Source organism: Astatotilapia calliptera, chromosome 18 (genome assembly GCF_964374335.1).
Source record: "Astatotilapia calliptera chromosome 18, fAstCal68.1, whole genome shotgun sequence".
Taxonomy (NCBI): domain Eukaryota; kingdom Metazoa; phylum Chordata; class Actinopteri; order Cichliformes; family Cichlidae; genus Astatotilapia; species Astatotilapia calliptera.
The window spans coordinates 31,494,430-31,508,915 of record NC_137439.1 but is presented as its reverse complement, the minus strand read 5'-3'; the positions used below and the strand labels follow the sequence as shown (position 1 = coordinate 31,508,915).

At 39.5% G+C, this 14,486-nt stretch overlaps 1 protein-coding gene across 6 annotated transcripts in view; it reads left to right on the top strand.

The window, feature by feature from the left end:
* Nucleotides 1–143: 143 nt before the first annotated feature.
* LOC113009992 (nucleoprotein TPR-like) overlaps nucleotides 144–14,486 on the top strand; it is a 34,457-nt gene continuing 20,114 nt past the window's right edge. For all 6 annotated transcript variants that reach the window (XM_026148733.2, XM_026148730.2, XM_080293019.1 and 3 more), the window contains exons 1-19: nucleotides 144–417; nucleotides 1,044–1,148; nucleotides 1,861–1,925; nucleotides 3,300–3,390; nucleotides 3,495–3,598; nucleotides 4,184–4,348; nucleotides 4,517–4,609; nucleotides 5,242–5,322; nucleotides 5,422–5,509; nucleotides 5,726–5,863; nucleotides 5,981–6,075; nucleotides 6,501–6,698; nucleotides 6,789–6,896; nucleotides 7,745–7,968; nucleotides 9,170–9,333; nucleotides 9,435–9,559; nucleotides 9,647–9,795; nucleotides 10,129–10,291; nucleotides 11,230–11,364. In XM_026148733.2, the coding sequence (XP_026004518.2) occupies nucleotides 267–417; nucleotides 1,044–1,148; nucleotides 1,861–1,925; nucleotides 3,300–3,390; nucleotides 3,495–3,598; nucleotides 4,184–4,348; nucleotides 4,517–4,609; nucleotides 5,242–5,322; nucleotides 5,422–5,509; nucleotides 5,726–5,863; nucleotides 5,981–6,075; nucleotides 6,501–6,698; nucleotides 6,789–6,896; nucleotides 7,745–7,968; nucleotides 9,170–9,333; nucleotides 9,435–9,559; nucleotides 9,647–9,795; nucleotides 10,129–10,291; nucleotides 11,230–11,364 (2,442 nt within the window). In that variant the 5' untranslated portion in view covers nucleotides 144–266. The remainder of the gene's footprint in view (nucleotides 418–1,043; nucleotides 1,149–1,860; nucleotides 1,926–3,299; nucleotides 3,391–3,494; nucleotides 3,599–4,183; nucleotides 4,349–4,516; nucleotides 4,610–5,241; nucleotides 5,323–5,421; nucleotides 5,510–5,725; nucleotides 5,864–5,980; nucleotides 6,076–6,500; nucleotides 6,699–6,788; nucleotides 6,897–7,744; nucleotides 7,969–9,169; nucleotides 9,334–9,434; nucleotides 9,560–9,646; nucleotides 9,796–10,128; nucleotides 10,292–11,229; nucleotides 11,365–14,486) is intronic.

Genomic DNA, 14,486 nt, shown 5'->3' with positions numbered 1-14,486 from the left:
TTGTAGCTGCCCATATACATTAAATTAACAATTTAACTTTTATATTCGAAGAGCGTATATCGATTCATCGCATCTCAGCTTTAATAAGTAGTTTTCATTTACCTCGTCTAACTTCATTACCTTACTTTGAAAGTATGAAGCAAACTTCCTGCCTGTGTACGCGTCTAATTTGACATTTTTTAGTTGTTAGTTTGGTTGTAGACGGTGCACAGATTAAGATTATTTTACAAGAGTTTACCGTTATTCTTCGGGACGAGTAGGTAGCGATGGCGGTCGTCCTGCTTCAGGCTCTGGAGCGGACGGAGCTGAATAAGCTCCCGAAAGGCATCCAGAACAAGTTGGAGAAGTTTGTAACGGAGCTGCAGAATGCTAACGAGGTGCTCCAGACTCAACATGAGCGATTCAAAGCAGACAGCGGTGGGTACCTAGAACAAGTCCGTATTGGTTAGCTATTTGGCGTTTAACTTGCTTTTGTTGCTTGCTAGATTCCAGTATTCCAGTATTCTAGTATTTAGAGTACTCACTCTGTTTGGGTATAAAACATGTTGTATGTGTTTCGCTACCCTTACTCCTGCACGCTAACGTTAGCTGCGCTATCAAGCTAAGGCTAATTTTGGCGGAAGGGAGATCTGTCCAGTTGTTGAAGTTATTTTATTATTAAGTAGTGATGTGTAGTGTGTTGAAATAAAAAACAGTTCCCAAATTATTGAAAAACATCTTGTACCAGCCTGTGTTTTTATGCTGTCGCCATTAACCAAATGCACACAATGTTACTGTAAATTCGAATAGAGTTGGCACTACCTTTTATCAGTACTGAAAAAGGGATTTTGTCAAATTATAAGTTAATATATATGTAAATATTATATATATATATATATATATATATATATATATATATATATATATATATATATATATATATATATATAAATATAAATAAATAATAATCAGCATTGCAGATCTCTGTGTTTGTGACCGGACAAGTACTAAAGTGTATATTTCTTGTGTACACCTGTGTTCCTGTTGACTGTTGCCCCATATAGAGCAACAGTACTTTGACATGGAGAAGAGATTGGCGGAGAGTCAGGAACAGATCTTGTCTGCTACCAAAGATCTGCAGACCCTCAAGGAGGAAAATAAAAAGCTCAGTAAGTCATCATATGCATATCAGCCGGTGTCTTTATTCTACATGTTGTCTATATCAGCACAGAACTTAATTGTACAGTCCACTTTGGAAAAAAAAAATACATTGATGTTTAATGATGCACTGATTGTGAAATTCTGGGAAAACAGGATTATAAAAAAATGTAGGTTGAAATCAGATGCTGATATGTTATTCCATTTGTTTAGTTTCTTTTTAAAAAATTTTTTGTTGTTTCAGATCAAATAGATCTTTAGTAACTGAACAGTTTTAACAATATTTTGTTTTTATTCACTTAAATTTCCCATTTTTCCTAGAAAAAAATAAATAACCGAGGGGTGGCTTGAAACGTTTGCACAGTATTATAAGGCTGATAACAAGTGATATTGGTTTTAGCCAATGCTGATATTCTGCTGTTATAGATGACCATCCTTGTTGGTGTTCTATATTATAGGCCTAAACAAGGCCTATTTAGTTTATAACACTGGCTAAAATGTTTCTGCAAAGACACTCTCAGTTAGACATTTCAGAGGTTACAGCTGCCAATGGCACCTGATTTGGGTGTGAGGGTTATTAAAAGAAATCTAGTGTAATTCATTGTACAGTCTTTTTATGCTTTACCAGAGACTATTTTTAAATGAATCATGAGGTTTTAGTGTAGTCTAGCACTGTTTTTCTGGATCTCGTGATGCCATGGGTTGTAATGTTTCTCTCTTCAGATGAAGAGTTGAGCGCTCTAAAGGGAATAGAAGGAGAGAGCACCGAAGATAAACCATTGCAACAGGTAAACATGCCGATAAGGGCTTTATATTGACATAACTTAAAAGCTGTGTTGATACAATTATGCTTCATTTATCGGTGCTACACCTAGCTAAATCTTTGAACATGGTTAGTGTTTACTGCCATGTTGTGCGAGTACATAGCATGATGTCACTGGGTGGGTTGGTTGGTTGCTGCTAGTAGACAATGATTGTTAATCTGTTACTGATAAATTGATAAACTGCAGTGAAAAAATAGCCAGAAATGCACAGGAGGAATCGATGGCACAGAACAGGCCAATCACAGTAGTCATGGGCTGTGCTGACTTGACGTATAGTTACATTTCTAGGGAGGTGAGGTCTGAGGGATTTCCCACTGAAGCATATATCCTAGAATTTTATGCTGTAGTGGACTCACCAAAAATATAAACTCTATTCTAAAATCAACATCTTTAAGCTTGGTAATGGTAGCATCATAGTCTTTTGAGATTATTTAACAGAAAAAAGGATTATTGTACTTGTAAATATACATTGATTAGTGTGTAATTACATCTTCTAAGTAATTACTGCATTCTCATAAACTCAAAAGTGATCTATTAAAAACGCATAGGAGCAGGCACTAGTTATTAGGAGCTACCATGTGTGCCCCTCCATCTTGGATATAGTACTCACGATGGACACTGTTGCCTTGGGTTTTATGTATGTGCTAGAGACTGGTCTGGAGAAGAGAACTGTGGTGTCTGATATGGAGGCAAATTATAATTCCTTTTCTGCATTTTCAGACTAAACAGTTTATTCTTACATTGTGTGAGAGTTTTGTCACCAAGTGTCACAGTCCAGCAATGTTAGAGCCTCTTCAAATAAAGCTTCACTAAAACTGGCTAAGAGTAACTAGCACGTGTAAAAACAGCAGCGCTTACCAGGATATTCTCAACAACTCACGTCAGTATCACTGTCATTGGTCACAAGTGAGCTTTCCTGACTTACTGGCTTGTATCGGGTTCCTTTCACAATTTTTGCATACTCCTCCAGAGTGAAGAGTCTGTACTAATTCTGCCAAGAAGAGTGGTGAAATATTCATCCAGAGTTATACCAGAAGCTCTTGTTGATGGCTACCAAAATTGTCTGTTTGAGGTGCATCTTGCTAAGAGACATTTAACCAAGTATTAGTGAGGATGTACGCATGTGTTTGAGTCTGTATGTTTTTGACCCTGTGTGAATTAGTGAAAAACCATTACCTCAGGTAATAAAAAAGAGACCTTTTACTCATCATTAACACAGAAATTCCTTTAGAAGTCTGCTGAAGATACCGGATAATTGTTACACATTTCAATTTTCTACACACTCTTAGTGTAGTAGTATAATTCAAGTACTGTTTGTGCACGTATGTATGGATCCAGCAAACCAAGACCAAGTATGAGATTGAGGCAGAGAAGAGAGAGCTGGAGCGGTTGCTAGAGAAGAGAACACAGGAGGTGGAGAATGTCTCTGGTAAGTTCACTACAGAAGCTATACACCTCGATAAATTGTGCATGTTTGGTTCAGTGGAAACCTGTTAACGCTTCTTTTTGTGGTCTGTGGATTTGTCTTTGCAGAGGATGTGAAACGTCTCAATGAGAAACTGACAGACTCAAACAAAGTGAAGATGGAGCTGCAGTTAAAACTGGACGAGATACAGTCGTCTGCCGCATCTGTACAGGTGCGCTACACACACACACACACACACACACACACACACCCACCCCAACAGGTTCACCTTATGTTAAACACACCAAATAAACTACACAATAAGCAGGTAAGAAGCATAATATTACACACAAACAGATGCTTTGCTTTAATCTCTGTTTCAGATGTTTGCTTAAACTGCAGTCTGCCAAGAACAGCAGCTGCACTTGCAAGATGGGCTTGGAGTCGTCTTGCAAGGGCTTGAGGCTAAAATGACTCATCACAATAATCATTATTTTTGACTTAATCGAGAAGGCCTGCAGTCCTGCAGAGAAGGTGCTTACTGGCACTGAGTTCTATTTGTGGAAGCCAGACAAGGGACAGCCTTTTAGAAGACAGTGACCTTTTAGTTGGACAGTCTTAAAGGGATAGAAAATGAAACTGTTTCTTTCAGACAAGAAGTGTTGAGGCCTGTTCAGGTTGAACAAAGATTGCGAATTATTTATTTTTGAGCTTATAGTAAAAACCATAATTGGTCCCCCTTTAAAATGCCATTTTTTTCCTCTGGAAATATTTTGTGGCGTGAAGAGAGAAGTGTTACTGGAAATGTATCTTACAGCACCGGGAGAAGCGCATGGAGCAGGAGAAGGAGCTGCTTGAGAAGAAGATCGAGTGGTTGACTGCAGAGCTAAAGACCAAAACTGAGGAACTGCTGAACACCAACAGAGAGAAAGGCGAAGAGATCCTGGAGCTGCAGAGCAGTCTGAAGAGCAGCGAGCAGAAGGTAAGATTGATACAGTACTGTATTTACATTCAGTACTGTATAAACTGAATGTAAATTCCCTGTTGGTTTTAATCTCCTTTATTAGCATTAGTTGTGGAATATGTAGGGTTAATTAGCTATTCTAGCTACAGTGCTAACGTCTTTATTAACAATATTTCCTTTCCACAGGTGGCTGTACTGGAAAGTCAACTCACTGTTCTGAAGGAAACCGGTGAAAGTCAGAATAAAAGAGCTGAAGACCTCAACAACAAACTGAAACAGGTAACACAGAAACACTTGTGTAGGGCTGCAGCATTTGATTATTTTAGTAATTGATTAATTGGACAAGAAATACTTGTGACTTCTTAATGAGCAATAATAAATATTCAAAAGAGAAAAAAATAAAGGTCTTTCAAAATGAACTGTTCATTGGTTTCCATTTTAGAAACTGCATTGTTTTTGTTTTGTCCGTCATCTGTTTCATTTGTCCAAAAAAACACCAAAAAACTCCTGTGTTTTTATGCGTCATATTCAATTTTAGTTTTTAGAGAAAACATTTTCTTAAATGCAAAAATGTATAAATGCTATCAAGTAGAGTCAAAGTCAAATAAAATAGATAAATATGTGATAAGTCATAAAAATGTCATCTATACTCTGTCTTCTTGGAAAGCTTTATGAGTTTTTGTGTTTCCATGGTGACAGTGGTGAGCTGTGTCAAAGCGCTTAAACCCTAATTAGTTGCCTTCGAAACTTTGTGCTCCAGGATTTATTGAAAGATCTCTTCAAGTATGTTTAATGGTTTTATTGATCAAACAATTGATCAGCATTTTTTTAATCTGCCAATTTAATTAATGATACAGTGATTGCATACACATATTTTATGCATTGCATTTATTTTCTAAATGTATTTCCAGGTCAAAGATGAGAAGAGCGCCATGGAAGAGAAGTACCGCAACGAACTCAATGCTCATGTCAAGTTGTCTTCACTCTATAAGGTGAAAAGTCACTAAGATAGTTGTTGCTTAAATAACTAAGACCTTCTGTCATACTGTAGTGCCATGTTCTTCTAAGAGTCATTCTTTTCCTCCCTGTAGGGGGCAGCAACAGACATGGAGACAAAGACCCAAGAACTGAGCAGAGCTGTTGAAGAACTCAGCAAGCTGGTGAAAGAAACACTTGAAGGTACAAATCCATGTTTTTAGTTTTGTTTCTGCACACCTGGTCATTAAATGAAAGTCTGAATATTCGTTTATAATGCAAACAAAAACTAGTGCTATCATCAACCCCAAAGCCTTTGTAGTAAATGTGTATTCTTAATATATTTAACCTGCTCTGTACCTTTCCATATTCAAAGTGTTACTGATGACCTCTGTATGGTTGATTTTGCTCTCTTTGCAGCCAATAAGGCTCTAGAAAAGAAGGTGTCAGAGGGTGAGGAGCTAAAGACTCGTCTTGAAGAAGAGCTTAAAGAGAAGGTCAAGAAAATGGAGAAGGAGTTGGAAAATGCTACAGTGAAGGCTGCAGGCAAACACTGCTGTGAGAACACACACACACACACGTCTTACCTGTGCTTATCAAGCTGAAGTCTGCTTTTATGAGAATGTCTCTGGAAACCCATAACAGCTTTATTTACATGTGCATGTTGTGTTCCAGGCATGCCTTCTATGACTGAAGAACAGTTGGATGCCATGTGCCCTTCAGCAGCCTCCATTGCAGCGATTGTTAAACCTGGCATGAAGTTCTTTGATGTGAGTTCACAGGATTTTACCAAGGTGTCAGTGAGACTTAGACACTACGTCTGAATCCAATAAAACACCTTTGGGATGTGGTAGAAGGGCTATTTGGTATTATGAATATCCAGAAAGGGTGCCATAAACCACATCATCATGGAGCAGCTTTTCAAAGGAGTGTTTTGAACAAAATTTTAGGCCATTAGAGAGCATTGTATTGCTTTGCTATGTTACGTCAAAAAAATGGAGGGCTTAACCAAGAATAACCATTCATTTGTTTATTGCGGTTGTTACTTGAGACACTCTGATATATTGCAAGTTTCTAGATATTTTCAAGTGTGCTGTAAATCGTCCTTCCAGTAGTGTATCTGTACTACTGTAGTGTAGAGAGCAGTGTAGACGTTTGTGGTTAAGAATTCTTCTTTTGCTGTCTCTGTGTTTAGCTGTATAATGCGTATGCTGAGTGTCAGACACAGCTTCAGCTGGAGAAGCAAGAGACGAGGAGAGTGAGCCGTGTGCTGGATGAGATTGTTCAGGAGGTCGAATCCAAAGCTCCTGTCCTGAAACAACAGAGGGAGGAGTATGAGAGCATGCAGAGATCCATGGCCTCCCTGTGCAACAAACTGGAGCAAGCTCGGACAGTAAAGCAGCTGTTTTATAACCCCGATTGATTCACTTTTTGATTTGTTTGGTTACATAAAACTTGCATATTGTTCATTTTTTGCCATTAGGAAATCTACAGTTTGCAAAAAGAGAAAGAGGAGGTAAAGCAGCACTGTGATACCCTGGAGAGAGAGAAACTGAGGATTGAAAGACTCTTGGAGGATACATCTGCTCAGGTATGCTAAGGCTACGTTCACACTGCAGGTCTTAATGCTCAATTCCGATTTTTTTGATCAAATACGATTTTTTTTTTTTTTTGTCTGGTTGTTCACATTACAAATAAAAGGTGACAGCAAATGCGCTCTAGTGTGAACGGTTCACGGCCCTCAAAGCAGCCTGCATGTGCAAGAGAAGACGTCACACACATGCTCTGTTTACGGAAGAAAAAATGGCGGTTACAGAGCTAGTAGGTGTTGTTGCAGCAGTCTATCAATTTGGGCACAGTCATAACCGACAGAATTTTGACAAATTAATTAGAGAAAGAAGGACACTGAGAAAAAAGAGAGCTGTAATAATGGCCTTGTTTGCAGCAGTGGCTGCTACCTCCGTGCAGAGGTATATATGGACATGGAGTCAGAACCAGGAGTGGTGGGATTGGGATGTGAGAGGCTGTCTTCTCCGGCGCTGAAATTGCTGTCTGTCTTGTGTCAGTGACGTAAAAGACGGATTTAATGCAACATGACCATTCAAACAGCAGTTGCTTTCCAAAATATCAGATATGTATCGGATTCAGTACCACATACGAAAGTGACCTACATTGGATTTGAAAATATCGGATTTGTGCCGTTCAAACTGTCATACCATGATCGGATATGGGTCGCATAGGGTCAGAAAAGTCAGATTTGATGCACTTTTGCCTGCAGTGTGAACGTAGCCTAAGATATTCAGAGCAATACACAGAAGAAATTCATTCATTAGTGCTGTTATATCCGATTAGGTTTAATGCCCATCATGTGAGTGGGGAAATAATAAATTATTAATGTCAAACACAGAGTAGAGCTTGCACTGATTCATTTCTCTCCAGGTGTGTGGTCTTCTGGTGGAGTTGGAGGAAGCCAGGGGCAACCACGTGACCAAGGATGACGGCAGCTCTGCTGACATTTCTAGGACTTCAGAGGTGATCAGCCCTCACCAGCTGTCTTTCCGCAGTGTGGAGGAGCTCCAGAGGCACAACCAAAGCCTTCTGGGAAGGCTGAGGGAGCTGGAGGAGGAGAAGGACAAACAGCAGAGCCAAGTAACATCAGCACGGTAAATGTGATGGGGCTATTATATTTAGCCCTGCTACTTATTTTTATAATTGGTGTACAATTGTGTCCACAATGCAGTAACACAAATGTCTTAACACTGAACTTTCAGTAACTAGTAGACGTGATTTTAATTGGATGTACAGAAGCAAATCAATCTAACCATTGGGAGTTTTGTGTCTTCACGCCACTGAGATGACAAAAGATTGGACTGTAATGTCTGGTGTGGTAGTCATAGTAGGACTAGTCAGCATTTGTTTTTAGGTAATTTGATCAAAGATTGATTAAGGAATCTCAAAAGATGCGTTAGAGCAGCGATCCCCAACCTTCGGGCCTCGGACCGGTACCGGTCCGTGAGTCGTTTGGTACCGGGCCGCGAGAGTTGAGGCTCAGGTATGGAATGTATGGTTTTCAGGGTTTTTATCGGTTTTCAGCGTTATTTTGTTATTGTTTTTATTGTTAACTTGGTTTTCCTGGGTCTTTTCACGTGTGTTATGAATAAATCTTCTTTTTTCGGTACCGGTACTAGTTTTATTTTGTTGTATTTATCCGCGACACCTTAAAGGCCGGTCCGTGAAAATATTGTCGGGCATAAACCGGTCCGTGGCACAAAAAAGGTTGGAGGCTTGCTGAGGCTTGCTGCCACTCTGTGGGTGAGTGATTGAAGTGATTGCAATTAAATTCAGCATTATTATTTATTTGTTATTATTAATGCTAAAACACATTCTGCAACAGCATGGCTAAACTGGTGAGCATGTAGCCCAGACTCATTCCATGAAAATATTTTTTGACACTTTTTAGGCAACGAACTACTGAGCTGCTGAAAATTTTAAACATTGTTTTGTTTTCTAAACTGCAAATTTCCAAGTTCCTAAGAGTGAACTCAGACTCAACCTTTTAAATCTTGCATTTGCACTATTTTAATTAAATATGGGGTTTAATTCATTTGCAAATTATCAAATTGAATTATAGCTATTTTACCTGTCATGGAACGGGGATTCTAAATACTTTATTGTAGTATTTTTAACAATATTGCAAATTAATAACATTTTAGCTAATAATGGTACATTATTTATCTTGGTATTCACATTACTGTTTTCAACCAGTTAATTATGAAGTCAACTGATATCTTTATTTATCGTAGTTAATCAGGGAAAATATCTGTCTATTTTAAACGTGAAGTATGTGCCCTTGGTTTCTTGTAGGATATCAGAGTTGGAGTCCAGTGTGGATCGACTGCATAAGGAGGTGGAGCAACTGAGAGAGCAGAGGAACCAGCAGAAACAGCTGGCAGATTCAAATGCAAGGCAGAGAGACATGTACAAGGCTTTGCTGACACAGAGCACTGGCTTCAGTCTGCCCCCTCAAGGTGACAAAAAAATACTAAGACCTGTATGTAGCATCTTTGTTGGTGAATACACACACAGTCAAGCTTTTATTTTTATTTATTTATTTTGTTTGCAACTTCAGGTCAAGACTCTTCTCCCCAACCTGCACAGGGCCGCTCTTCAATACCAGCTACTCGCTCTACTCCTCAGAGAGCTGCTGCTGCAGAGTCGGCACCGAATGCTCAGACAAAAGCAGCTTTAAAACAGGTACACACGAGCACATCTCTATATGAAAGTGAATGTTGAGTTAGGAATCGAATTCTTGAAGCTCTTCTGATGTCCGTCTGTTCCCAGCTCAATGACGCCTTCGCGCTGTATAAGAAGGAGAAGGCAGAGAACGACAGGATACTGAATGAAACCAATGATCGGCTGCAAAGGCAGCTGACGGAACTCCGCTCCAGCCATGCCAAGCTGACTTCTCAGCTGGAGTTCAGCAACAAGCGGTGGGTTTAGGACACAAAACACTAATGTGACAGTTTATGCTTTTTTTACCGCTCGCCTGTAAACGGCTGAAGGAGTATTGTCGTTAAATGCAGTGACTCAGTTTTCAAATTGATACAATAGTTGCATCTATTAAAAATCTTGTACGAGTTTGAATGTCAGTGACCTCAAGGTCAGAAGAAGTTTTTCTCAATCTTGTGAATGCAATAACTTAAAAACAAAGTGATGTAGCATTGATACCATTGGTGTGTCTACCAGGAGGCTTAGGGGTAGTACTGGGAGTTGCCAGGATTTATTTTTAAAGGCTGAGATCTGTGTGTGTTTCTAAATACCAGATACGAAATACTCCAGGAGGCTGTATCAGCATACCGCCGAGAGATCGTTATCCTTCAGGAGAGGAACCAAAAGATGTCTGTAACAGCCCAGCGACACGAGCACATTATCCACACAATGAGCCAGGACCTGAGGCAGGCTAATGAAAAAATTGCTCTGGAAGAGGTGAGCAGTGGGGATCAGGACGGCTAGAAAGATAAAGGGACTTATGGAGAACATTAAACATTAAAACCAATATTTTCCTAAGATAATATTAACATAGTAGCTTAATTTAGGCACATGTTTTGTTTTGTTTTTTGTACTTGTAATACCGTAACTTAATTTACAGCTGGGCCACTTGACCACTGCAAGGAGTTTTATTTATAACTTATTTTGCTAGACTAATGGGTCTGTCTGCTTTTTAACCTAAAAGACCGGTTGACAGATTTTTGTCTTGTAAAATTTCCGCGCCTTCTTTTCTCTCTTTGCAATGGAAATGGCCCAAAAGTACATCTGCCTCTCTGTACATTAGGTTTCAGCGGCCTGAGTTGATCAAAACAAGAGAGGATTTTCAATACTCCAGAGTTCTTTCTGGTTTGGTCTATTAAACACCTGTGATATGTCTGAGAAGTTTATATTAACTCACCTTGGAAGTACATTAAACGTCACTATGAATGATTGGGAAGAAAGGTTATAGTAGACTGTATAATGTGCGTTTTAGGCTTCAATTCCACATTTACTTCAAGCATCTTTTAGCATTGGCGGATTCGCAGTTTAATGGCTGAGCCACACATGACACCTACATGTTAAAAATAAAACCAGACTGCCCCATAAAGGCATAACCAGTTAGCAATTTATGTTCACGTAGCTTTTGCAGTTGCTTCATAAACATAAACGGAATAAAAAGGGAAATGAATGTGCTCCCTAGTAAGTTAAAATTCTAATCATGTGTACTTTTGGGTCTGAACGAGACAAAACAAAAATAATCTTTCTTGGTGAGAGCAAGAACAAAATATTACATATATGATCCTCTGAATTTGGATCAAGTTCATGGTCATATTTGTTGTTTCATGGGCACTTTTGTCACCTTTGTCATTTTGTCAGTAACCTGCCTCTGTCTGTAGGTGCGTGTGGAGAACCTGACAAAAGAGAGAGACATGTTGAGACAAGCAGAGAGTCGACTCAGTCGAGAGAAGGAAGCCATGCTGGCTGAACAACGTAACCAAAACTTGTTGCTCACCAACCTCAAGACCATACAGGTACCATATTACAGCAGCAGGGTTTGGAGACAGGATGCTTTTGGTAATTTCTATATGTATGAGGTAGGGCAGGGCAATATGGACAAAAATATTTAGCACGATATATATATATATTGGAAAATTTGCGATAACGATATAACTGATATCGATATAATTCCACAACTTTATTAGTGTAAAAAAAAAAAAACCCCATCAATTTATTTTCACTCAGCTGTTTTTTATGTGCATTAAAGCTATACAGGGAGTGCAGAATTATTAGGCAAGTTGTATTTCTGAGGAATAATTTTATTATTGACCAACAACCATGTTCTCAATGAACCCAAAAAACTCATTAATATCAAAGCTGAATGTTTTTGGAAGTAGTTTTTAGTTTGTTTTTAGTTTTAGCTATTTTAGGGGGATATCTGTGTGTGCAGGTGACTATTACTGTGCAGAATTATTAGGCAACTTAACAAAAAACAAATATATACCCATTTCAATTATTTATTTTTACCAGTGAAACCAATATAACATCTCCACATTCACAAATATACATTTCTGACATTCAAAAACAAAACAAAAACAAATCAGTGACCAATATAGCCACCTTTCTTTGCAAGGACACTCAAAAGCCTGCCATCCATGGATTCTGTCAGTGTTTTGATCTGTTCACCATCAACATTGCGTGCAGCAGCAACCACAGCCTCCCAGACACTGTTCAGAGAGGTGTACTGTTTTCCCTCCTTGTAAATCTCACATTTGATGATGGACCACAGGTTCTCAATGGGGTTCAGATCAGGTGAACAAGGTGGCCATGTCATTAGTTTTTCTTCTTTTATACCCTTTCTTGCCAGCCACGCTGTGGAGTACTTGGACGCGTGTGATGGAGCATTGTCCTGCATGAAAATCATGTTTTCTTGAAGGATGCAGACTTCTTCCTGTACCACTGCTTGAAGAAGGTGTCTTCCAGAAACTGGCAGTAGGACTGGGAGTTGAGCTTGACTCCATCCTCAACCCGAAAAGGCCCCACAAGCTCATCTTTGATGATACCAGCCCAAACCAGTTCTGGCGTCTGAGTCGGACTGGAGCTCTCTGCCCTTTACCAATCCAGCCACGGGCCCATCCATCTGGCCCATCAAGACTCACTCTCATTTCATCAGTCCATAAAACCTTAGAAAAACCAGTCTTGAGATATTTCTTGGCCCAGTCTTGACGTTTCAGCTTGTGTGTCTTGTTCAGTGGTGCTCGTCTTTCAGCCTTTCTTACCTTGGCCATGTCTCTGAGTATTGCACACCTTGTGCTTTTGGGCACTCCAGTGATGTTGCAGCTCTGAAATATGGCCAAACTGGTTGCAAGTGGCATCTTGGCAGCTGCACGCTTGACTTTTCTCAGTTCATGGGCAGTTATTTTGTGCCTTGGTTTTTCCACACGCTTCTTGCAACCCTGTTGACTATTTTGAATGAAACGCTTTGTTCGATGATCACGCTTCAGAAGCTTTGCAATCTTGAGACTGCTGCATCCCTCTGCAAGATATCTCACTATTTTTGACTTTTCTGAGCCTGTCAAGTCCTTCTTTTGACCCATTTTGCCAAAGGAAAGGACGTTGCCTAATACTTATGCACACCTGATATAGGGTGTTGATGTCATTAGACCACACCCCTTCTCATTACAGAGATGCACATCACCTAATATGCTTAATTGGTAGTAGGCTTTCGAGCCTATATAGCTTGGAGTAAGACAACATGCATGAAGAGGATGATGTGGACAAAATACTCATTTGCCTAATAATTCTGCACTCCCTGTATAAAAATGTAACAGTGCAAATGCAAATTCCTTGCTGATAGTTTAACCAAAAGGCATTTTCAGTGGAAATGGGCTGACATATCCTGAGCATAACCATGTATAATATCCACAAAAGTTAAAAAGAGGTGCTTTGCAATATGAAACTGCAGTGTGCCAAATAAATAAGTCAAGTCCGTATTTTTTGGACCGTAAGGTGCACGGGATTATAAGGCACATTAAGCGAAACAAATCAGTCAGATAAGTCTATCTTCTTGCTTCCTCCACTTCTGTACCATGACTCATTAATGCTGAATTCTCTGTTCCCATGTTCTACTGCGCGATTGATAGCCTTGAGTTTAAAATGTGCTTCATACGCATATCTCTTAACAGGTGCCATTTTGGGGTCCTTATACACACACACACAATACGGTAATATTATGTTGAAGCGCAGTACGTATTACTCCGCTAGGCTCCTGACTACGGTAGCTGTTATGCTCTGACAATCCATCAAGTAGCGTGGCTTCGTAGCTTACCAAAGTCATACTAAGACATTTTTTGACAGATTTTTGAGCATAAAATGAGTTCGAGGTCAGTAAGCACAACCAGAATTCATACATAAGGCACACCAGATTTTAAGGTGCACTGTTCATTTTTGAGAAAATTAAAGGCTTTTAAGAGTGCCTTATTATAATAATAATAATAATAATAATAATAATAATAATAATAATAATAATAATAATAATGGATTGCATTTATATAGCGCTTTTTGAGACCCTCAAAGAGCTTTACAATTCCACTATTCATTCACTCTCACATTCACACACTGGTGGAGGCAGCTACAGTTGTAGCCACAGCTGCCCTGGGGCAGACTGACAGAAGCGAGGCTGCCATATCGCGCCATCAGCCCCTCTGGCCATCACCAGTAGGCGGTAGGTGAAGTGTCTTGCCCAAGGACACAATGACTAAGACAAACAGAGCTGGGGATCAAACCGGCAACCTTCTGGTTACAAGATGAGCTTCCCAACCCCCTGAACCACGGTCGCCCCATTATAGTGCAGAAAATACGTTAATAACGACGGTCCACTTGCATGTTCTATAAAAAATGTGGTGGGTATCTGACGGACAAAAACCAAACCAGTTTCACATCACTGAAGTTGCAGGTTTTGAAAACAATTCTTGTTCATCTGTTTCATTCAACAATCCACTTTTGCCCTTCTTGTTTTCTGTCGCCGCCATGCTTTTTCTGCCATGTGCGTATGAAAACAAAGGCACCGCGCATGCACATTTTATGTCATTTTCTTATCATTGCCTAACATTATAAAGTATAAAGTGAAGTATAATATGGCCCAGCCGTAGTATGA